We start from the raw sequence: 25,913 nt of genomic DNA on the forward strand, positions 1-25,913 counted from the left end.
ATTTCCAAAAAGGCAATCGGACCGCACTAAATACACAGAGGGGTCACATGTTGACCGTGAGTTAACTTCTGGTGTAGTGGGTTGTTGTAGACGTAATAATCATTAAGTAATAAAGTCGGTTTAATATTAAGCGCGTAATTTGCTGTACACTAGTATTTGAAAGCGCAAATATGAACAGTATAAATGTTTCACACGCTTTACTCACCTGGTCCTAAATTGCTAACTTGCGTAGGAAGCGGTAAGTAATGAGTCCTACTTTGACGTGATGATAGTGGCACACGAAACCAAGTACGAACATATGTTGTTTGTATTGAAACCAAATAAAAGCATATGTGACGGAATAAGAGATAACAGTCGTGGAATCTCTGGCGCTGTTCTGAACATGGTTCTGCTACTGTACTGTATGATATTATAATTACGTTGTATAAGTGCTCGGAAGTTGTGTTATGGTTTCGGTAGTGGAATACTGCTGAGTGTGAATTTCGTTTAAGAAGGGACAGAAAACAGACGTGAACAGTGCAAGACAGTTTTAACTGTGTAAATTTTATTCAGACAAGTGATGATAAGCCTGCATTATGCAGACACTTCATCAGGACTTTCAGTGTGCCTTGCTTCTTACTCACTTGACGATCATTGTTTTGCTGCAGAAATCTTCAGGATATGAAGATGCATGGTGCAATGTAAGAAGTATCTGATGTCAGTGCAACGATAATTGGAGAAAGTAATGCCAGTCTAAAATTACGAAATAATTCCTCAACGTTACAAATGTTTTGTTAACAAATTTCAAATTTAATAATAGTATCAACAGTTTTTATGCTGTCTGTACATGGATCACATGCATTTAATGCATAATGTAGATGTTATGTTCGTTCATATCCTTCATCCGCAAAGCAGTAAACATATATATTAGTCAGCGCAAAAGGTTGTTGGGGTAATTTAATAAAAAGACGTGCTATAGCGTCAGTTTTTGACGATCCTGTGTCTCACCCTTGGCCTAATGGCATTACTTTCCCATTAACTGCATTGGCTAGGCAGATACAGTTCGTCTGTATACGTGGTTCGCCACAAGAACAGTACGAACTGTAGCCTACTGTTGTAATCGTGGTACATGTGCAGATACATTGACCTCTATTCTAGGGCTGGAGTAACTTGCCATGAGTGAAGATTTCCGATTTCCCGGTTATATAGTATTAGTTCCGGTTTGCCTTCGATGGCAGCGTGTAAATTTGGCTTGGAGTAGAGGCAATACTGTTCTGGCATGTATGCTAGTTGCGTTCTTGAATTTTAGTTGTTGTTTCAAATCACGTTTCACGTTTCGAAAGATGGATGTTCCTTTGTCTTGGGCGTCAGAAGGGGAGAGGCTCCTATTCTGTTAGACCCAGTAAACCGAGCTGCTTTATCAAGTCTTAAACACCCTCTAGTATTTTAATCTTTTTCATTAGCATTTTTAAAATTGTATTTGTTTCATTATTGACATCAGTTGGTAAATTAATACAATCTCCAACTCGTTGGAATTATTTATTACTCATATTCCAGGCTATTATTATTTAGGGGCGAAGTTCGGGGTATCTCACGGTCTTTTTTTTGGGATCGCCCGTCTTGCGGGATCTCCCGATAACGAGGATAAAATCCGCATGGGTTCAGGAATTGGTGTTTTCAAGTGCTTGGTCCGAACAGCAAATAGAATACCAAATGAAACAATTCTCATTACCCGCATGGACTACACAAACACCCACAGTAGAAGATATAATTTGTTTGAGAATGCAGAGGTTTTCGAGCACGATAGTCCTACGGTTAGTCCTTCGTATTATAGTCAGTAATAGGGCCCACGTGTTACGAGTTTTTCAGTCTGGAAATTATTTTTAAATTCGTTTCTGTTAATTTCGTTGAACCTTCAGGTTCTAATAGCATCAGAGAAGTAGCAAGTAAATTAATATTCATCGCCCCGATGACCTCTGAAACGTCGGTAAACTTCTACCAGACTACACGCTCAACAATCCAGAAGACAGCCATCTTCAGACTCACCGCCGTGAAAACCTCAAATCCTACAAATTAGTACTTGTCGGGTAGATGTCTACACAACTGTACACGTTATTCGCAGTGCCAACATGTTAAATCATATCAAAACTTAACAACTAATTTTAAATTGATTTAAACATTGAGTTTTAAGAGTATAATTTCAACCGCCAGATCCGAGGCCTATTACGGAGTTCCTTCTAGGAATCTACCTGGAAAATGGACATGCAGCACGGTAAAAGATGAACACTTCGAAGGTTTAGATAAGATAGTTGATTCAAAAATACTTTGTGAGAATTGAATTCGTGGAGAACTGGTATCGAAAATTCATTTTTTCAATTATCAGATAATTAGAGGAATCGCAATTAAGAAGTCGTTCGGCATCGTTGTCTTCAACGGATCTGATACCCAGACATGCACCGAATCACGTACTAGGTCTACCAGCACCAAGTCACGTAACGTGTCAGTATGCGTCATGTATTCGTCACTTGTACAAGTTCTGGTTCTCTTGAAATAGCAAATACAAGTTTTTAAGGATTGATCTTGGCGTCTGGATTCGAAGACTGGAATCATAATTCCTGATATGAAATTTTCGATTTGTTAATTATTGCAGTTTTCATTTATTTGCATGTTTTGTTTTCAAAATACTGGGATACTGTTCAGTGGCATCTAGTATCAGTCTTGCATAATTCGTATGGTGACATTAAATGTTAACTTAATTGAATCAACGTCATATTCCCCGACGGTTATACTCCGAAGCACACTAATGGTTATGACATAAAATATTTACAAAATTCTATATAAACATACACAGTTCATTTCTTAATCTATTAGGCCTACATTTGAGACAAATTGTGTTTTTAACGTTAGAGCCAGAAAAATTATGTATCAGGACATTTGCGCGTTTTGAATTGACATTTTCTTTACAACCCTTAATCAGTGATTAGGTCTACTTTCTGTATGTTAAGCCACGTCAGTTTTGTTTTTTCAAGGCTGCATTGCTTGTATTTATTGTTGGCTTGACCTTCACCCAAAGAAGGTTATACAAATGTGGAAATTCTGCAGGCTTACCAGAAGGTTTGTGGACTTTTCATCATCACTTCTGTCCCGTAGTCACCCATTGTGTGTATGTGTTCGATGGACTGTAAGGTCATCGGTCATCTAATTATTATTATTCAGTGTTCTGTCTTACGACAGGTCCAAAAAGAGCTCTCTAGTTTTCCCTATTCTCAGCTTCTCAGGTTACAGGAATGAAATATATTGAACGATTTACGAAGTTTCTTTTATAACTCACTGAAATATGTTACTCGAACACGTAATAAGTTACGTTATCAGAATTTACGCGAAAAGTTAAGGATTACTTTATGATTAGTTCGTGTAATACCATGCAATTGTGATTAGGCGGAAGTGACATATGTTGACGCCCCTCTGTCGTTGTCGATGCAAAGTGGTTATGTCAACAAATTTGTACCGCCTATGGAACTGATTTAACGCTATGTTAATGTGGCGAAGTGCACAAGAAAGGAGTAACATTGTGACGAAGACAGCTTACTAGACGAGCAGTTAGGATTTACTGCGAACTATGACAGTGTCACAAGTTTACATATTTATTACTTTTCTCTCATTATTTTGTTTTGGCAATTCGTATTTCGAAACGAACCTGAAAGCAAGTGAGCGTTGTTTCTGCAAGGTAAGGTTTGTGATGAAAATGAATTGATATGCATTAGAGATACAGGTTTTGATGTTTAAAGAAGGGAGATTCCATATTTACATATAAACTTGTCATATAGGTTAGGAAACGTGACAAGTAAGGGTAGCGATTTTAGGTGTCACTTTAAACACGTCCCTACACTCGCAATGAGAACTGAAGTTCGTAACATCCAAATGTACGTACATTATGTAAATCCGTAATATGTTTACACAGTATTGTTTATGAAGGCCACATTGACCTCTTTAATAGTTTGTACACAAGGTTACCTAACAAATATGTGTGGATTATCTATCATCTTCTTGCCATTTTTTCTTTTTGGCAGCGATGATGTTGAAGGCTACTGCACATTAAGTTAGGAACATGCTGTGTAAGAATATATATTAAAAGAATTTAATAGGTTGTATGTTTTAATATTTGTGTTATATATTTCAAGACATGGTTAACATAAAATGAAAACTGACACAAATTGGGGCCATAAGTCCTGTATTTTCATGAGTTGTATCATCCAAGCAACAGTTTGGGGCTAGGGGACAGTAAGTATATGAAATAAAATGGAAATAATGAAATAAGGAGTTTATTCATTATTAATAATATTTAAAAATGATTCTGATGGTAATGCACTTCAATGTATTTTTATTTTTAGCTTAAAGGGAGAATTGATGATTGTAGTTGCAATGTGGATACAGTGGATCATTTCAACAACATGAAAATTTACCCAAGGCTAAGCAGCTTACTCAACAAAGACTATTTCCGATTTTATGAGGTATGACCTTTGTGTTTATTACTACTTTAAATTGCTTGCTACAAATCGGATGATTGAGGTTCACTTTTTGGCATAGGTGATCTTAATTTTTAACTTCAGTTTACTTATCCAGCCTCATATCTAGTGCATACATAGGAAGGGTTTTCCTTGAATAGAGCCCTGAATCAAGAAACTTTATCATAATGTGCCTGTTAACCTTTTGTGAAGTAGTGCTTAGGCTCAGCAGAAACTTCACATTGAAATAACCATGCAGTGTGGCTGAAAGGGAGACATAAAAGTAAGACAAAGGCCTTCAGTCTCTTTTAATAAAATTAGAATTGTCAGCTTCATGTTCTGGTAAGTTTTTTATTCTGAAAATAACACTGTTCTATGTTCAACCTACAAGTCATTGATGTCACATGTAAGGGAAATAGAATGATAGATGAGATGAGGCCATTTAAGAGTACCTTTGTCTTTTGGCCCTTGTACTTTTCTGCCCATCCAACAAGTGGGCATCAATGAGCTGAAGTATTCATGAAAGTTGTGAAGATACATCTTCATGGCTGCATCCATAGATTCATCCTACCCATTTTGCTTCAGTAACATAAATACTGTTCACCTTCTAATCTCCTATAAGTTAGATCATGGGTATCAGCCCATATTAGTCCATTCTTTCTGTGGAGGAGGTTTCAAAGCATCTGAAATAGCGCATTACATAATTTTTTCACCTTGTGTTTCTCTAGGTAAATCTCAAGCAGAAATGCCCATTCTGGTCAGATGACAGCAGATGTGCCATGCGATACTGTCACATTGAACCGTGCTTGGATGTGAGTTCAAACTTATGCATTCACAAAGGAGTCTTCTGTTTTTATACAACAGTTAATTTTTATGAAGTTAGAAGTGGTTGGTTTCTAATGTGTCCAGGAATAGACAACTAAGGTTTCATGCTTGATTTTCTTTGGACTGTAAATTATATGAAGATGTTTCTTGGGTGCATATGTTAACAGTGTTTTCAATTCCTACATTAATAGGAAATCAGAAATTGTATTTATATTGTTAATTTGTGAAGAAAGTAGTTTCATTTTTTATTTATAGACAGACATTCCTGAAGGTTTGAAGGGTCATCAGTCAAAGAATGCAGTTGTGGAGGAACCACCAACATTTAAGGTAAGTTTCAGTTGTGCAGAGAGGAGAACGAACGTGTCTCGTATTTGGGAGATTTGGTGACCGTAATCTGAGACTCAACTGTTCTGGCAGTGTTTTGCTTAAAATAAATACCAGAAATTGTTGAAGACTACAATATGCCCTATAATCGGTACTTATCACTGAATTTGGTTCAGACATAAGCATTCTGGGCTTTTCCCATAAGAATAATATTTACTTTAATTCTGTGAAAATATATGTTTCTTAGAATGTAATAGTGTTGAAATTACTATGGAGGAACAGAAAACATTAATGAATTAGAACAACATAATGAAATGTATTTTTATAGTACAAAGACATGTTGAGTCTCTTGGGAAGTTCCGGTAGCAACATATGAGTGTCTTGAAAACAAGATCATGAATCCCATATGGACTCTGCTTAAATAAAAATAGACTTATTACTGATGTATATATAAGACTGTCTCACTGAGCAGTGTAAATAATTTCTCTGTGCCCTTTTAAGTTTTACTGAGTGTTGCGTTACAAGCTTATTGCACTTTAATGACACAATTTGTTTATAATAATGATAGATAGATTGATTATGTTTTATGATGGTGTTTCAACTACTTAAGTCACATATCTAATGAGTAGGTGGGTGATTGTGAATAATGAATAGGTAAGGATTTTGTAGGAGGTCATTATCACCTATTTGAATATACTATCCCAGCATTTACCTGGAGAGACTGAGAAAAACCTTGAGAAAGGTGCAGTCACGATAGCTGATAGCCCGATTTAGGTTCAGTGTGCCAGCTAAGCCAGATGTCTACCTCAAGTAGTGACAGACGGGAATGGAATTATGATGAAGAGGGTAAAACTGAATTGTGTGGAGAAAATTGTGCACCAGTGCTACTTCTTTCTTCTTCCCTCCTAAAATGCCCCACTCTAATTGAAGTCGGGACTATTGAGAAATTAATGCAACACTGCGTTGTGAATCAATGAGTTACATATATATATATGTTTTGCTTGTGTTGAGACACAGATCTTGTTCTCCTACTTGGTCAGTCAATGCAGAATCTGTGGAAGTCATTGATAGACTAGGTCATATTTCATTTTTGTATCTATAATTTAATTACACAATACAGTTGTTTACATTCAACATTAACAGTGGTAACTAAACTGAGTGCTTGATATGGATGCTTCAAAATGATCTGATATTACTGTCAACCCTTATTATTAAACAATGAGCAAAACCAGTCCATTTCACATAGAACTTAATGGCATATGTGATACAATATTTGTGTATTTGTTAATACTAATATTTCTTTTTAGTATTTCATATATAAAATAAATTCTAGTGGTTATATGGGTAGTATTATGGAAGGGTAACAACAGATAAATGGACATGTAACAGACTGACAGAAGGGATGTAGGAAGTAGGAGAAGACGGTTGTCTATTCCCCTCAGTGGTTTTGTCTATCATGATATAATACTGGAATCACCAACATTAATTTTCCATCCCTAAACTGGAACACTTGCAGTATTTGTAATGGTTAGGTTAGGTTAGGTTAGGTTAGGTAAGGTAATCAGCCAGATTCCTTAATGAATATCCGTAGTAGATCAGGATTGAACAATCTTTACTGCTGAAGATAAAGGTGATATTTTCTTCTAAAACATTGTAGGCATGTGTATTTAATGTGGTGATGTGAAATTGCAGTACTCTAAAGAAGCTCAGGCAGTGGACTGTGATCATGACCATGAACTGGGATATCTCAACACAACAATCAGGCAAGTTTCATTATTATTAAAGTTGTGTATTTGCTCTGAATGAAGTTAACTCTTAAACTATGAAATACTACAACAAAAATGGTGTACTAATTTATATTATAATCCATCTTGAATATTAACAAAGGGTCTTAAACAAAACATTTATTTTTTACAGTTTATATTTTTGTCAGTAATTGGGCTACTTTTAGATTTAACATCAGGTAAAGTAAATCTTGAGAGTTATCATTCCTATCATGCTTTAACAGCATACTATTTAAAAGTATTAGGCTAACAACTTCAGTTGTTAAAATTACTTGTAAATTTTTTTGTTTGTGATTTACAGTGCAGCAACATATGAGGAATTTGCTCGTTGGAAGGCTTATGATGATGCTCAGGATAATTTCTGTGTCATGAATGAAGAAGACAAAGGAGCTGAATATGTGGATCTTTTGTTGAACCCTGAGAGATATACAGGATACAAGGGCAGGTCTGCTCACAGGATATGGAACAGTATATATCTGGAAAACTGTTTCAGGTAATATGATTTTACCTCACAGTTAACATGTGAAATAAAGAGAATAGGAACATTGCACCTGTTACATTCAACAAAAGAGTCGAAAAGTGTATACCAGTGGACTGTGTGTGTGCATGCGCTATACAAAACAAGTGAAATTATGGGTTTTTACTTTTTAATCCTTATATTTTTGGTTTATAGATGAGAAGATAAAATTAATCTGAACTGAATGATAATATGTATTTCCTGAATTTGATCTATCTTTTCTTTTTGTGTTGACCAAAATCTCAAATTTAATCATGTGTGATGGCTGTTATTACAATTTTTGCTTTCTTCATCTTTGTACATTTGACCTGCCTGTAAGTAAACATGGTTTGTACTATAAAGATATACACAGTAAAACAATAAAAAGAAATTGTCTTTGACTCACTTCATACAGTTCAGCAAGATTAATACAAATCATATATATTATCCATATTGTTGGCATTTAAGCATTTGTGAAAAGTGCATTAATTGTCTGCGCTCTAGCATTAAAGTATAGTTTATTTCTGAGAAGTAATGCTCAAAAGTACTAACAATGTTTACACTGCAGAACCTTACTCTTTTGATAGACTTTCTTAATTAAAGAATATGAATGCTTTTAGGTTATGATGATTTTTTAAGGTAATAACTGTAAACCTGAGATATTGTTTGTTATATTGTAATAAATGTTACTGTAATATTTCTTTCAGACCAAAGGACAGTCTCAGTTCATATATCCAGTCTTCTAGACTAAATGGTAAGTGAGCTGAACGCATTTAAAAATTATTTTTCGCTATTATTTCGAAAATGAAACTTTTGTGACCCCATGTTCATAGGAACATTTTTTCTTATATTTTATCCTGGAACGTGCACACAAACTTTGTAAACATACTTCTGACTCATCCTGTGTATGAATACTTGTAAAGCCAAATATGTAAACAATTTGATGGAGTTGTTGGTGAATAGATGGCATTCCATAAACCACATTTTTAGAGTCAGCATTACCTGAAACTTACATTCCCATTAAAATTGTAAGGTTGAACATTTCATGACAGTATTTTCTCTATGATGAGGTTGTGCACCCATTCAAATTTTGACCATTCTGGAAAAAACAGAACTTGCTATGGGACAGTTTGAAGTTTCAGCACTAAGTGGTTAAACTTACATTTGCATTATTTTTATTTAATTTTTAATGTAATTAATTCAAGCATAGCAATTACTTGAAGTCATTCATATATAGACCAGTTTTAAACTACTCACCATTAATGTTATTTTAATTCATTTTGCAAATATTTTTCCACAAATTCTCCTTACTTTTGATTTGTAATAATTTAAGTGATTATATAAAACAGGTTTTTTGATTACCACATTTTTATGGATGTTATCTTGGTACTGATAATTTGGATTCATAAATGCTTCTCTTTATTTTGGGGAATTATTAATGATTGCATCTTCATTAGCCTTGAATACTTGGTAACATTGCCTTGCAACTTACTATAACTACATTTTATTGTGCATGACATGTTCACAGGCATGTGTTTGGAGGAAAGAGTGTTTTATCGTGCCATCTCAGGACTTCATTCAAGTATTAACATACATCTGTGTTCTAAATATCTTTTATCAGGTATGTGTAGTTATATTGGAACAGGTGTTTTCACTTGAATTTCTGTTGAACACTTGCTGTCGTTCGTTTCGTTAGGGAATACTGTAGTTACTTCATACATACTGAAGGAGAACAGAGCTTATGCTTTTTAGTTTTCTTTATTTGTAAGCTAATATAGTCTCTTGTTATTATCATGTTAATGTGTTGTCTCCCACCAATGACTATTAATGGATTTTTATGAAACCTGGTATGAACATTTTGCCACTAGAGGCCACCCCTGCTTTGTACTTTTGATTTCATGCTATCAATAATACCAGCATGGTGGCCATTCAGATTTAGGAAATAGGAGTGATACTAGCACCATGTAATGTAAGGTTACAAAAATTGATGATAATAGATCTTTTAAAAATGCTGTATTTCTCATTTCTTAATTGTAGAAAAGAATACTTTAGGACTGGACCCACCAGGTGGACGGTGGGGTCCAAATTTGCGGGAGTTTCAGCTCCGCTTTGACCCTGAGAAAACAGATGGAGAGGGGCCTCAGTGGCTCAGAAATCTGTACTTCTTGTACTTGCTGGAGCTGCGAGCACTGGCTAAAGCAGCACCGTACCTTGAACATGAAGAGTATTACACAGGCAATGAGGAAGAAGATAAAGAAGTGAGGAATGGCATTCAGGACTTTCTGAAGGTTGTTCGGTAAGAATGCGTAATTGTCATAGGTCACAAAAATGTTTTAATGGTAATATGCAAAATTTGTAAAAGTAGTGGAATGAGAAATTTGTGAAGTTGTACGCTGGGAAAGTTCAATTTAATTGTGTAATACATTTCAAGTCTAGAACAGACAACATGAATGCATACAGATTGAAAGTTCCAAATCCTGTAGGGTAGAGAAAACTTGGCAGAACTATGCATAGATAAGAAGATATTATTAAAATGGTTTTAAAGAAACTGTTTGTTAGAGTTTGGACTCATTTTTTATGGCTTAAGATAGGGACTGTGGCATGCTCTTGTGAACCTAGTAACAAATATTTGGGTTTCTTAAAAGGCAGGAAATTTCTTGACCAGCTGTGGATCTTTTATGTTCTCAAGGAGGACTCTACTCCATGAAGTTTGTTATAACAGGCAGCAAAAAGTAACCCTCACCAGGGCTATATATGGATTTCAAATAACACCTTTGTATAGAAATATTTGAATCATTCTTCTTAGTGTCAGTTGTGTGTCACAAACTCAAAACTTTTACTTTTGGATAGTAAGCTATGCAAATGCCTGCCATAGAGTCACAGAACTTGCCTTTTTTGACATGTTGGGTCAGGTTAGGTTAGGTTAGTTCAGGAGGGCATACCTTGAGAAAACTGCATAATATGAATCAGGTTGGATGATTTATTGACTTGGTATGATCAAAATTCTGAAACAACTTTGAACTGCTATAGTATTTTAATTTATTACGAGAATGTAGCATGAAAATTTCTGTAGTGCTTATAACCAACAGAATACCAAAATTAAGAATTTAGTAATTATTAAATTGGGTAGGTGTGCTTTAGCAAATTATTATTTTTCATAACTGCATGCCCCTTCCTAGAATTACATTTATTAAATTAGTACCAACAAAAAGTAAGAAGATTATATTGTCCCATAAGAAAAATGAGATCACAAAGTTGGCATTCAGTTTCAAGGAAGAATAAAGTTTTATGACGTCAGAAATTATACTTTCTTTGTGTTGATATTTTGTTATTGTTTCTCAGTGAAAACTTCCTCTGATACTATGTGATGGCAGAAGTTGAATGAGACCTTAATTTGGTATATTTAACTTGTTCTTATTAGGCATTCAAGGATTTGTTTTAAGATGTTTCGTAGAGGAAATTTGACTCCACTCTCTAAACATGTGAAACAGTGGATGTACGGCACATTGATGATAAATTGTTTTGAACAGGTCTTTCCCTGATCATTTCAATGAAAGTACTATGTTCAGTGGTGGACATCAGGCCAAAAAATTGAAGGAAGAGTTTCGGCAACATTTTCGTAACATCTCCCGCATCATGGACTGTGTTGGTTGTGACAAGTGTAAGCTGTGGGGAAAGTTACAGGTGAGAGAATACTGTATTTCTCCTTGCATCTTGAATCATATATAACAGACCATGAACGTGGAAAAATTTCACTTGCCTGTACATAAACGTTAGCCAGGCTATTACATTTGTTGCTTTGTGTAGGGCATTGAAATTGTTAGTACAAGGAAGTGCACAGGTGAAGTACTAAAAATTCTCAGAAATATATTGAATAACTTTTAAGACTTTTACATAAGCTGAATAGAAACATATTTATATTTAATATGGAATTCTCTCCATCTCATATAGGATTTAAAACAAAACATTTTGGAAGAACTGAGGACTGTATTAGTATTAACCAAAATTTTAGACAAAAAAGCAAATTATCAACATTAATAGTATGCAATACTTACCTATTAGAACAAAAATCCAAAGGATGGTTTTGAGGACACTGTTTGAAAACAAAACCTGGAATTAGTCAACAGGTGGGCTAACTCTGTAACTTTTTGATCATTATGGTGATGGTGTTTTCATAGGAGTTTCATTTTTCATCTCCAATATCCCTTCATTATTTGGACAACATAAATAAAACAAATAATGAAATATGCAGCCACTTTACTGGAATAATTTGTTTCTAAACAATTAGTATGTATTTGTAATTGTTCAGAAGTCTAAACTGTGTTCTAATTTGTTGTAAATTTAATTCCTCCATCTGTTCAGATTCATGGTCTTGGCACAGCACTGAAGATTTTGTTCTCAGGCAAGTTTGATGGTATGAATGCTGCTAGCCAGAGTCTAACACATGCTGACAAGAGCAAGTTCCAGTTGCAGAGAAGTGAGATTGTTGCATTGATAAATGCATTTGGGAGGTGAGTGCCATGCCCATTTTATGTGCAATTTGATGTGGTTGATTGCCCACGAAGACTTCATTGAATTTAGTTGCCATGATAGCAACAGATCACGTAAGAGTTTTCTAATGTTCTCACATAAACTTGATCTATTTGCATGCCAATTAAAGTTATGGAACTCATTCTGTATGGAAATTCATGTCTGTATTGTGTTACTGGTGTAGATTGTTTTATACTACCAGTAAATTATGCCATACATCTATATGCTGAGGAGCTGGGATAGCTCAGTCAATATAGTGACTAGCTACGGGCTAGACGACCGGGGTTCGATCCCGACGGGGGCAGAGGATTTTTCCTCTAGTCTCTGCATCCAGACCGGCTCTGGGGCCCACCCAGCCTCCTCTACAATGGGTACTGGGGTCCTTTCCCAGGGGTAAAGCGCGGCTGGGGCGTGATGCTGACCACTCACCCCCATCTAGTGCCGAGGTCAAGAAAGAGTTGGAGCTGTACCTCCACTCACCCCAAACGACCTACATGACGTGTAGCGGGACAGCTTTATTTTTACATCTATATGCTGAATCAGTATCTGTATCAAATGCTTTTACCTTGTTTTATATCATATTCAGGCCTTGGCAGCAAGTGGCATCCCTGGTGAAGGCCTCTTAAGGGTGCATTTGGCCTACAGGCTACAGTAGAATAATGTCATAATAAATTTATTTGTCGCAGGTTATCTACAAGCATACGTGAACTGGAGCAGTTCCGAGACATGATGAGATAACCTTAAGGCATTTAGCAGGACTTCCAACTTTTAAGCTGGCCGTCACATATAGACCAAAAAGGTAGAAGGTCTGTTGGTATTACAGTGATGGTGGAGGGTGTTGTGCCTCGCATACAACTGATGTTCCTGTTATTTCTTTTTGGTTCACTGGGTAATTCTGCAGATGCTCTCTTACCACAAAGCTTGTTTGTTTCATCTTACACAGTTTTCTTTAATGTTTCATAATTATGTAGTAATGTCATCAGCAAATAATAGTTCAGTTTGGAGGACATATCATAATAAACGTTTTCAATCCATATATCAAGCAGTTTTTGAAGTGGATGAACAAAGTAATTAACAGACCCAAAATTGTTTATTTAGCCTGACCTAAATGTACATGCCTTTGCTTGGAACATTCATCTCATTCAGTCTAGGATTTCATATATTTAAGGAACTGTGATACTGAAGATGGCTGTCTTCTGGGTTGTTGCATCGTGTAGTCTGGTAGAAGTTTACTGACGTTTCAGAGGTCTTTGCTGCCTACCAGACTACATGGCGCAACAACCCAGAAGACAGCCATCTTCAGACTCACCGCCGCGAAAACCTCACATCGTACAACTGTCATACTGGCTCAACTTGCATGAATTTTTAAAGAATTTTATGGCCTTTTTTGATTTCCTTGCAGCAAATTTCATATTGTATTTGTGATATATAGTAACGATTTCCAACATTTTTTATTTAATGGTATCCTTGGAAGTGCATTAATGAGATTCTGTCAGCCTTTAGTCGTTAACAATTAAAACTAAATTCTCTATGATACATTAGTTACGACAGTGAATTCACAAAATTGTATCAATGATTAATGAAGCTAATAATTCTATTGGCTTCTCATTTTTTTGTATCAGCTGAACAAAATGTTTTCTTACATCAAACTGTTTTTTATGAAGAAGTTGTGCTCTTTTTGGCACATTTTTTAAGTACCTTGGCAGTGACTTTCTTATTTACAGATATTACAGTTTTATTTTTCTTCCAGAATGATGCAGCTAACCAGTATGTACCACATTAATATTTGATAATTTATTACTGATACTCGACTTCAGTTCCAAGTAAAAACAGACGTGCAATGCAGAATTTATTTTAACTGGCTGACAAGTCAAAGGGACCATGGAGTATGACAGGGTAATAGGGTAACGCCGCTGTTTGGTTGTGCGGCTATTCGGAAAGGCTTTTATACTCGGGAAACGTTTTTGAACCTTGGAGCTACAATTTAAGTATTTGACAGTAGTATTTTAAAATAAATTCAAAATTTGTCTTATAAAATATAAAATTTATATAAAAGTAATAACAAAACAAGAAGTTATTTTTTAATGTGTCAGTGAATGGTCTGTTCTCATCCATTTTGATTCTGCCTTTAGCTTGCAATGTTATTAGTTGGTATATTTTACATTTTATTCTTCTTATTTTTTCCCAGAATACATTGATAAATGATTTAGTACTTCCTTTACTGAGCACAGTTCATGAAACTCCCAGTGAAATTAATTTAATATTGAAATACCTTCAGAAATATATGTGAATTAAAAGTACTTTATATTTTTCTGAACTTTATTTTGTAGACTCTCTTTTCTTAGTGTATTATAATAGTGATGAATGTATAAATTCTTTTAGTAATGAAGATGGTCATCTTCTGGGTTGTTGCGTCATGTAGTCCGGTAGTTTACCAACGTTGGTAAACTTCTACAAGACAATGCAGAAGACAGCGATCTTTGTACTCAATGCTGTGAGAACCTCAAATCCTATTTATTTTATAATATTTTGTTGCAGTTCCCATTGAAATGGCGAACAGACTTCTTAATGATTATAAAAGAAGATGGTTATACTATTGGCCATTGTAATTGTGACTTGTTTTCAGTATTTCAGTTGCTAGCATAGCTGATTACGTGTTTTATTTGTGCCTGTAAGCTGTTTTGGAAAATTAGAGGAGTGAACCGTTGACTGCTGCTTGTTTGTTGTTCCTCTCATGCTTCCTGTTAAATCCCTACAGAAACCGCTGTAATCAGATATTCAGAAATGAATCTCTGTTAAAGATGTCTTGTAGCCATGATCACTTCATCTTCACTTATATCCAGTTCACTGAATAGTCATCCCCTTGTCTTACATAACCTTGCAGTTGAGAAATAATGTTAAATGTTATACTAGGTGGTTCTTGAATTTTCTGACAGATTTTGTTTATAATTGTTGACATTTCTGAACATTGTGTATTAAAAGGGATTTTCAGAACTAATTCAATTGTAATGTCTGTGACTCACTGTTTCTCTAAAGCGGCCCATCCACATACGCGTCTGGCTTGTGAGTCCGGCTCAGCTCGGGTTCCATTGAGCCAAACTCGTTTGTGGGTGGGGTGTCACGAGCCGAGTCTGCTATGCACGTGTGGTGAAATATATCCGAGCCCGGCTCACGAGTCAAGGTCGCCGAGCCAGATTCGCAAGTCAGACTCGTACGTGGATGGGTCGCTTTAGAATGTTAATTAGGAAGTCAAAATTTAGTTTCACAGCCATTATAAACTTCTTAGAAAAGCTAACCAATATGACCAACCATCTGTAATTTAAGATGAAGAGACCCAGAAGGAACAAGTCACTAATGTGCAGTTAACATATCAGTTGCTTAAACAGATCAAACATGGGAGAAGATTGTTAGCAGCTCGAAACATTGACATCAGATCATTTACTCTGAAAAATAATGCTAACAGAAAGAAGAGCTGCTGTTACAGGGCAGCGGAAAAGACTTGCATGGAATAGCCATCATTATCTTATCTGTGATAAACCTCGGTATTCTCCTGTGGATTAAATACAGATTTGGAAATTAAATTGTAATATCTGTGTAATAATAACAAAAATGGAAGTTTGTTTTCGTATCCTTACATATATTATATCACTAAACAATTTTTGATGGTATTCAATACCTCTTACGATGATTCTTACTAGGTGAAGGCTAATGATTCTGCTTATTATTTGTGTATATATCTATATACTGTCCACAGACCAGGAGAAAAGCCGTGCGGGGGGAAGTCGTTTCTGGCGCAGTGCAGGGGGAATATTTACTATCAGCTGGACTAGAGGGCTGCTATTGGTGGGAAGTGTGATACGTCAGAGTTTTACGCTACTACACAGACTGAAAACATCAAGCAGTTAAGAGTAGCGTGTAGTGAGCGCACTTGTAATGTGTTCTGTGGGTGTTGCGATAATATTCTAGATTAAATCACTGTGCCGCTGTGAGGTAAACTTAAAGCTGTACCCATTAGAACACGTGAAAGCCTGTCGTCTGTTGTTCGTTCAGTGGTTGTGGAACGAATGCTTTTAGGATCGGTCGTCACTCACCGCAAAATCTTGCGCATGCGCGTATGTCGAATTCCTAGCAGGGATTTTCTCCTGATCTGTGGACTGTATTTATTGAAATATGTAATTTATTTATTTCTAAGTTAGAACTCCAGAGTATTGTATTGTGAAGTAGTTGTTAACTATCCCATAATGTACATTACTATTAGTGTGGAAGTTTTATTGTATATAAACACTGCTGACTTTATTTATGGTGTAGGAATTGCAGCTACCAGGTTTACATTTCTGGGTTGTCCACATTAGCATAGAACTGCCATGAAAGCCTGATATCTTCAGCTTTGTCATTTTAGAGACATTATGTACTACTTCTTTCACATTGACTTTATACAGTTGTTTTAAAATTATGTGGGAACCTAATAGACATACTAAGATACTGGGAACGACCTGTTCTTCAAGTGCCTGGTTTAAAATTGGTTTAAAAATGGTTTAGAAAACAAATCATGAAGTAGAGTATTTTACAAAAGCATATCAAGCGACACTACACTAGATGTTGGTTTCACAGAAGTTGGACTCTGCACTTAGCTATTGATATGATGGTCCAGTGGCTGTAGCTGGATTATAGACGCAGCTGTTTAACGTAGGATGCAACGAGTTCTTTGAGAATGGCTGTGTCTGGGTTGAGTCCAGGTGCTATTTTTAATTTTTTCACTGTACTCTGCTGATCTTAAAGATGTAAATTTCACATGTCTGGGTCATAAGCATGAGTTTTTTTTTATCTGCAAAGTTCAGTTTGAGGATGGAATAGCTTTAGTTATGACGATAATGACAGGTACCCAACATATTTTAGTGTAGCCTCAAGTATCTGAATGCATTCAATTGTTTTGAAGGTGAAAAATGCAGACAAGTGGGCACGGCTCCTTTTCTTTATGCATTAACCGAGTGCACTGAACGCAGAGATGCGTAAAAGCATTTAACAGAAAGACTTGCTGCTTTGATGCTGTCCCTATCAGCATTACCACTATTCCCATATCAGATTTTATTCTAAGTTTGCAACATTCCTAGAGAAAAAAATATATATACATGCAGGGTTTTGCTAAAAAGATCTTTGAGTGTCTTGGGACATTTACAGTCGTTGCACCGTCGGTGTCCGAGACCTGCAGCCAACGTCAGAAATTTCATACAATTGCAGCTGGAGTTTCTTTGCTGAAGCTGATCACTGCTGCTGAAATTTCTTATTGCATATCTTCATTTGGGGTCCGCAGTGGCCGCGCGGTCTGAGGCGTGGGCCTTGTGCCGCTTGGTCGCTGGGACCGTGGGTTTGTATCCCACTCATGTCATATATGTTTTTCTGTGTTGTGCTGTCCTGTGTACAGGTAGAGGCCTTGTGACGGGCCGATCCCTCATCCAAGGAGTCCTACCGAATGTTTACAGATCAAGCCAACGAAAAGTTGGGACCCACAGTGCTCAGGCACTTGAAGAACGGGTTGTTCCCAGTATATCTTCATTTGCTATGTAATTAGGTAATTAAATGTAATTAGTATTGGTGTGTCTTTTTGAAAAGATCCTGTAGATTCTTATATGATGCAGCTGTTTCACTTCTTACGAAGATTCTCAGGGGCTTTGATGTGTATTTATTAACATTTGTTGTAACCTTGCTGTGTAAGGGCACAGCGGACACCTGTTTTATGCTGTGTAATTATGATCTAAACGTAAGTTGTCTGAATGATTTCCCACACATTGTAAACTCAGTTTAAACAACATCATTTTAAACTACAAGAAAACTTTTTACATTCTAATCTTTTGGAGTGATTGTCAGTTAACGGTGTATACTGCAACTGAAATATGCGTATTGTATATTTATGATGCTTCTATTTTAATTAAAATATGTATCTGATTCAGTAAATATGATACTTAATGTCTACTGTGGATTTTGGTGCTGGTGTATTTTTGTATTTGTAGTATTAATAATGTTAAAGAATTTGAGAATTATTATAGATTTTATGAATTATAATTATTTGAAAAATCATAAAATGAATATAGATATATTGTGTAACTGATGGACGTATGCATAAAGATGTACAAATAAGGTGGCTGTGTGTTCTGTACTTCAAAATGGAAGAGCTTAATGTATTCTGCTCTGAAGATGATGATGGTGGATTACACTTAACATTTTTCATTGTCTGGAAATTTCCATCGTCCTTGGTTAAAAAGACACCACGACGTTTCAGAAACTGACCCTGTTTTTGAAACGTCATGGTGTCTTCTTTTTAAACAAGGATAATGACAATGAATAATTTTAATGTATTCTGTTTAGTGAATAGAGGAAAAAAGATAATGCATGTTCTAAGCTTCTTTTGAAGAATCAGTTCGATTAAATTTACGGTAAATATGGAGCATCACTGAAATGATACTGACAGGAAATTTGGAGGGCTGGTGGAAGTGCCACTTTGTCTACTAGAAATCCTACGTAGACTGTACTGGAAATGAACCTGGGCCTTCATGGTTGGAAGGCAGTGACTAACTACCTGTGCTATGGCACTCCGTTGATAGTAATGCATACTAGAATTTAAAATGAAATTTCTTGAGAAACAGACATGGTATCATCCTCTGATGTACAAAGTAGTTTGTTTAATATGAGTACACATAAAACTTGCATATTTTTCATATTCTGGAATAAATAGCAGGAATAAAAACATTAAGATGTATAAGTGTTGCTTTGTCAGAGTAATGGTTAATTTAGTAAACAGTAGATTTGAACTTCTGAAAGTAAAATTACTGTTTGCTTGATTCTGGTATTTGGCTAATAGTACAAGTAGCCCCCGATTTGCGCCGGTTCAGAATAACTCAGATTTTGAAACCAGCAAGTCAAAATTGAAAAAAATATATTTTGCTATTATTTATAACGTTTTACAATGTATATCGTACTGATTCTTATACTAAATCGTAATTCTTACATAGCTGATTTTGAATAAAAACTATAAATACAGTCACCTCTGCAATTACGTATGTTTCGTTAACGCGAATTTGCTCCAATGAGATCGATGAATCGTTAAAAGCTGTTTGTGAAATGCAAACTTTTGCATATGCTAGTTTGCTCTTATGCAATTTCATACCTGGCGCTTTAAACTTTCAAAGGACTAATTTAATCTCTGCGGAGGTACCGGGGTTATTTTTACTACGCGATTTTCTATAGGTCGGCGTCTTACGTGAATGCAACTATCACATAACAGCAGAGATGGCTGTACACATCAATCACATGAAAGAATCGTAGTCAATCGTGGGAACCAACGAATTGCCGATTGTGAGTGTATAAAATATATTTTTTTAAATTCCCTTGATTTTATTTACGTTATTTCAGAGCTTTAAATGCAATTCAATTATATTACTCGTCAATGTTTGGGTGCTGGGACCGCATATCATTGACTTCCAATTGATTTAAATTATAAAAAGAGTTTCAATTTACGCCGGTTCGTCCAGGAACGCATCCCGGGCGTAAATCGAGGGCTACCAGAACATCAGTAACACTGTTAATTCTCAATCACATTACACCTTTTAATTAACATTTTTCCTTGAAAGGAAGTTAATCTATCAGATTTTTATGTAGAACATAACATTCTTAACATAGGAGATCAAGAATTTCAAGCTTGAAGAGTCACATCTTGCAGTTCATGTATTCCACATGTGTTTTCTTTCTGTAACTCATTTAGTTCATATGAGCACAGGTGGCTTAGTCAGTATACCCTGGGGCCCACCCAGCCTCCTGTCCAGTGGGTACTGTGGTCTTTCCCCGGGGGTGAATCACAAGTGGAGTGTGACACTGACCACTCACCCCCATCTAGTGTTGACGTTGAGAATGAGTAGGAGCTATACCCCCTCCCCCTTGTGTGCCTACATGGCATTTAATGGGATGGGTCACTCATTTGTTTTCCTTGTCAGTTATATAATTCAATCATGGTCATTTTTACATTTAAAGAGAATGACAAGTTATTGTGCTCTTTATTAGCAGGATGAACATGAATTGATCGCAAAAGAATTGCGTTTAAATTTATGGTGCTGAGTATTGAGATCATGGTGTGTGTATTTTATTTTAGTCCTATTGATAATCACAGAGTAAAGCCTTCATAACCTCTCTTTTGGTTATGCAGTATACTTCTTGGGAAGAAACCGTGCAACTTCCCTTGTCTTGTGTTGGTAATGATTTTGGTTTATCTTCTGCCCACGAGGTAGTGCCATAGGCGAAGCGTACCCTTACACACGTGTGTTATCGATATCGCCAGTGGAGGCGGAAGCTGGACAGTCACATGTATTATCGGTATTGTGTGATGGAGGCTGAAGTTTGACAGGTTATTGTGCAGAACGCAGTTCTTTCAGTCCTCTGTTGTACATATTGAAGTTTTCTACCAAGAGGCATATTTTAGTGTGAATATGTAGTGTGTTAAATGTGTTATATAAACCATACAACACGGTAAAACGGTAAAAATGTGCGCAGAAATGTATCGATGTTGCCAAAAAGTAAGCGGTGTCGTTAAACTGGGCGAATAAGTTAATGGGCCTGGGCGGAGGGGATACATTCATTGTAGTGTGCTAATTTTGACATGGGTATTATACTTGATTGCACCCATGGCTATATATAGTTTCACTCATCCTCCCTGTAATATCATTGGCGCTCACTGGATCACTTCTTCTATCTTTCGTCCCCCTATCACAGGTCAAAGGCTATGATTATGTAATAGTAATTTTTTATATAATTCAGACCAATAGCACTACATTCTTTTTGTGGTTAACAACCGCACACTGACCGTCTGAAATGAAGTTCCAATTCAAAATTTAATCTTGGATGACACATGCGGTTTATGATATTGCTTGGTGGCAGCCTCTACAAGCAAAGTCTGTGCATAAAGTAGGCCAACATAACCTAATTTCTGTGAATGTAAATGGTGTTTATGGTACACGAGCATCGTGGAAGTATAAATAGCATGTACAGGACAAGAGAATTGAGGGAGTGATTGTGCATAGTGTGTGACATTGCGTTTAAAGATGAGGCGCGTTGTTATGAAATGCAAAGAGGAAATAAAGATAAATGAGCTTGTGAGAAGGGACAGTGTTGTTATCGGAGAAGATATAATAGTGCAAGAAGCAAGGGGGTTGGTAAGTCGAAGTAAACAAGTTCTGGTTAATGGGTAGTCACTGGTACGAATGTAATAATCATACTAAATGATATATCTTTAAAACACGAACTTTATTTCAGGTTGTGTATGTCATGCTTACCGCTTCAGAGTAGCCGGAAGTATGATGATTTGTAGGCGATTCTTCGACTGAGTACATCCCAGGCCTAGATTTCAGCCAGAAGCCTACAGTTGGACTTCTTGTAGGTAGGAACCGAATATTTCTAACATTATTTAGACAAGTTTCGGTGCTCTAATGTTTAAATGCGCCTTTATTTTATCAGTGATTTGAAATGTCGCATCATACTGAACAATAACTTATTAACTGCAGGCCACGCAAGTGGTTTTATCGTTTTACAGTTGGTAAAATTGTGATTACTGAAGAACATTGAATATGCTTGTTAAGGAAATAGATTATGACACTGTATTTTGATTTGAACATGATTGGTGTCAATTCCCGAATATTTTTGTGTGTGTGGAACGTTTGGATTCTAAGAGCGTTTTAATTAATTAATTAATATCTCGGCCAGTAAGTTATTGGATTACGTCATTCATACAACTAATGCATTTCGCTCGGCGTGTAGTACAATCAGGCAACTTTCGTGTAATTCTGTGATCATGCATTACGTAATTCCATGACTGTTCTTTCCTTGTTTTCAATTGACCTTCGGCGAATAGCTTTTATTTTCTCATACATTCTGATCGTTACGTGGAGGAACACGGAACAACGCAGATGTGACGTGAAGAGCTAACAACTGCAAGCATAACCTCGCCAGAATAGTTGTATGCTGGAGGAAAGGTTGGCGAATGAAATTATATGTATGTAATTTAACGACGCTGCGTCAACGACACATTGTTACCGTTGAATGATTATGTGTAATGTAAAGGTGTTTTGTCGATGATCTCTAAGGAAGTTAAGGAGAATTCTTACAACAGTCCGTGATCCATTTCGCTATCAACCACAAGGGAGACGCGTTACCGCTGACCTAACCTGCTCGATAATAGTATCTTCTAAACGTGATCTTTGTATGTCGACCACACACAGAATATGTTTGTGTGAATTGTGCAACATTTTGTGTAGTAAGTTGGAAATCCTTTGAAGGGAAAAGGATGAATGAGAGATAGAAGAGACACTACATGTAATAGGGGAGAGGAGGATAAATGTTCGTCCACGAAGGTTCCCAGGCAGTGTCCGGTCGTCTCTATCGTGAAGGCAGGTTGAAAAGATGGTAAGGTTTTCGGAAGTGGAGCAAGAAGAGTAGTTGAGTAGGGTTTCACTGCATTCGTTCGAAATTATTAATTTTGACATTAACATTGTGAGGTAAAATTTTTATGTTCGTACGGGAGAGCTATTTTAGGGCGTAATTTTGATTTGAATATTGGGACGGCTGTATTAGAATTTGCAGATAGCAGAGCGACATGACTAATTGCCCTGTCAGCTATTGAATAACAATAAAATGGGTCCACTTCACTCAGAGTAAGTCCAGTTGGTGTAATTAGTCTTCGGGTTCCATGAAAGACAGGGAATTCCTTTAGAAGCTGAGCTTCTATCATCGTCTGTGACACTCCATGGCGTTGACGGCAGTCTGTTGCCATAAATATGGATTTTGCGTAGTATCGCTCACCGTAACTTCTAAAGCTTACTATTTCTTCTAGTTTTAGGACTCTACATCTGACCCGTTTGAGCTGTGTGAAGGACGTTGAAATGGGTCTTTCCGAAATACACGACACCGTATAATATATTAGAGCGATGCTCTGGAACAATCGGATTCATCTCGTGCTGGCGTCTTTTCGTTCGATAGCATTTGTTTTTCGAGATTAATTACTGGGACGGTCGATCGAAGCGCCCCATAGTGAGGGAAACACAAAACATACACTCGATTATTTGTCTTTCCCAATGTTGAAGATATATTAAATAAAATAAAATCATTTAGTTGAGTTAAAGAGCAAAACCACATAGGCCCACATCGTGAAGGTCACTCTCACATTATTTCAAGTTGCATTCCATTAATGTTCTCTTAATATTGAAGAATCTTATATGGGGAAAGCCCCGCCCTCCTCGCTCCAATGTTTGGTGGTTATCGTTACGAAAATTGTGTCAGTCGGAACAGGTTATGTGTAGTTCATTTTTTAATGTGTCAGACCAGGTTATAGTTTAGGTTCTAGTCTAAAGCATGCAGAAGGAAACGAGGTTTACTTTGTATCACATCCCTAGATCTAAGTTACTGTAACAGTTAACGTAATTGATACACCAGGATTGTTACGTAATGGAAGTTGATCACAAGTGGTAGATCAGCTCAGTGTGATGTGTTTTTGTTATGTTGGCGGACTGCTTTAAAACATTACAGTTGATTCCGACAACACTTTTTACGTCTGTGATTAAATATCCTGACCGCTGTATGTGATGCTTCTTAAACTGGTTAGTTAAATCATGTCTGTTAAAGAACTGTTTTAACTCCTTGGGACAGAGTTCTTGTTGCGGAGCTGAGAGTCGCTCATCTGCTCAACAATTTCTTTTCCTTTTATGGAATTAGAGGTTTCATTGCCGTGTCCACAAGAACCCGTCACTGGACCCTGTATGAGCTAATCGAGTCCAGTCCGTCTTCATACTCTGTTTTTATCTATTTCAATATTATCCTTCAATCGAAGCCTAGGTCTAAGAGTCTTCCCTCACATTTTACGATAAAATTGTTTAGGTCTGTGCACTTTTCATCAACCCAATGCCACATGTCCTACCCACTTCAACCTCCTTGATTTCATCAACCTAAATAATATTTTCTGAACCTGTTGCTTTATCTATAAACAAATAAATATCTAGATACGAATTAAGTATACAATAAGTAAATAAATAAGCATACCTATAAGTAACAAATAAGTAAATAAAGAATTGTACCAATATGAATATATGAATAAATAAATAGGAAATGTAACAGAAGCGGAAACTTTATTATAAAAAAAAATAATTTCGGTAGCGTGTCCAGGATGCGGAAATAGGCTTCGCGTGCCACAGACAGGACAGGTGATTGTGGAAAATTGCTGCTACGGAGTCAAAAGATAGAGTAGAAAACATACGAACATACAAACGAAAGTGAAATGATCCTCGCAAGATTGTTTACGTTGTCGGTTTTTAACTTATTGTTTTATAATTTTTGGGGTTTAATCGCATTGTCTGTTGAAACTGTACCTATTTTTCTGTGAACGTTGTCGAAGTTACGCATTAGACTCTAGGTGTGTATACTTAAGTAAATGATTCACTCAGTGTTGTCATAATGACTAAATTAATTTAGTTTTGTGTGAATTCGATTGAACTTCCTCAGGATAGAATTCAGTGCTAGTTTGTATTAATTGTAATGAACCTACCGGTTACGTAATTGCAGGATATTTTACAGCGGCGAAATTTTTGAATTATCGGAGAAAAACGTATTCCTAGAGGATAGATTAATCGTAATTGAAAGTCAAGTGTTAGTGAGAATATCCATCTACCTAATCGCAGAATTCAGTTTCAACTAGATGATAAGTTACCTCATTTGACTGTATAACTTCCGCAGTTGAAACAGCATCGTTAATATCCTAAAACCAATTTCGATCCCAGTAACTGTCTTGGACTTGTCCATTATGTAGAATGAACTTGTAGGTCTAATACATTTTAATTAAAATTGTATTTGCTTGTCGACCAGAGTCTTTTAACGCCTTTGGCAGAGTAAAGGATATCGCATTTTAATGTTGGCACTCTGCTAAGGTGAATGGTAGTCTTCATGCCCTGGCCTCTGTACCCTCGGGAAAGGAACCTTCAATGCCAATGTCCATGGGATAAGAGGCTGGGTGGGTCCCAGAGCCATTCTGGGTTCTGTAGTGACTATAAAAATCTCTGAGTCTGGCAGGAATTGAACCCGAGTCTTCCAGTCGTTATTATTATTATTATTATTATTTATTTACTGCGCCCGGTGGCAGTGGTCCTTACACTACAACAAAATACATATAATATAAACAAGTACACTCCATAGAACACCCCACACACATAACTAGACATCCACCCCTACAAAAACATTCCACCTTACACGGACACACATACACACATTACAAAAACAAACACACATTTCAAAAACACGCATCCATTAATTAATCACAAGTCTGGTCACTAATTTTATTGACTAAGATTTCCCGGCTATGGACTAGAATACTGCAAATGTACGAAGTTTTCTGAATATCTACAAGTGTTATGATGGATAACCAGCAGCGTAATGTAATAAGAAAAG

General features: G+C 36.3%; 2 protein-coding genes across 3 annotated transcripts in view; both read left to right on the forward strand.

The window, feature by feature from the left end:
* The first annotated feature begins 340 nt into the window (after positions 1 to 340).
* On the forward strand, positions 341 to 15,150 carry Ero1L (endoplasmic reticulum oxidoreductin-1-like protein). Of its 2 annotated transcripts, none has more exons than XM_087349831.1 (12): positions 341 to 680; positions 4,371 to 4,490; positions 5,213 to 5,296; positions 5,565 to 5,636; positions 7,326 to 7,396; positions 7,719 to 7,910; positions 8,621 to 8,667; positions 9,442 to 9,534; positions 9,951 to 10,209; positions 11,444 to 11,597; positions 12,276 to 12,424; positions 13,130 to 15,150. In XM_087349831.1, the coding sequence occupies exons 1-12, from the start codon at positions 576 to 578 to the stop codon at positions 13,179 to 13,181; spliced, it is 1,398 nt and encodes a 465-aa protein (XP_087205957.1). In that variant the 5' UTR covers positions 341 to 575; the 3' UTR covers positions 13,182 to 15,150. The 2 variants fall into 2 exon arrangements, with proteins under 2 accessions (XP_087205957.1, XP_087205949.1); XM_087349823.1 differs by lacking the exon at positions 341 to 680 and adding an exon at positions 3,427 to 3,706.
* A 150-nt stretch (positions 15,151 to 15,300) lies between these two features.
* Positions 15,301 to 25,913, forward strand: part of dysf (neuronal PAS domain protein dysfusion) — a 379,409-nt gene continuing 368,796 nt past the window's right edge. The window contains exons 1-2 of the mRNA XM_087349754.1: positions 15,301 to 21,640; positions 21,741 to 21,864. The gene's annotated coding sequence lies outside the window, so the exon portion shown is untranslated. The remainder of the gene's footprint in view (positions 21,641 to 21,740; positions 21,865 to 25,913) is intronic.

This window comes from Zootermopsis nevadensis, unplaced genomic scaffold (assembly GCF_977971745.1).
Source record: "Zootermopsis nevadensis isolate Lab colony 2312 unplaced genomic scaffold, Znev_1.0 Znev_ptg000002l, whole genome shotgun sequence".
Classification (NCBI taxonomy): Eukaryota; Metazoa; Arthropoda; class Insecta; order Blattodea; family Termopsidae; genus Zootermopsis; species Zootermopsis nevadensis.

Excerpts from the sequence above, each read along its gene's own strand:
- Ero1L (XM_087349823.1), top strand. The coding sequence starts at position 3,599 with ATGACAGTGTCACAAGTTTACATATTTATTACTTTTCTCTCATTATTT. Across the intron at positions 8,668-9,441 it reads CCAGTCTTCTAGACTAAATG|GCATGTGTTTGGAGGAAAGA; the intron begins GTAAGTGAGCTG and ends ACATGTTCACAG. Across the intron at positions 9,535-9,950 it reads TTCTAAATATCTTTTATCAG|AAAAGAATACTTTAGGACTG; the intron begins GTATGTGTAGTT and ends TCTTAATTGTAG.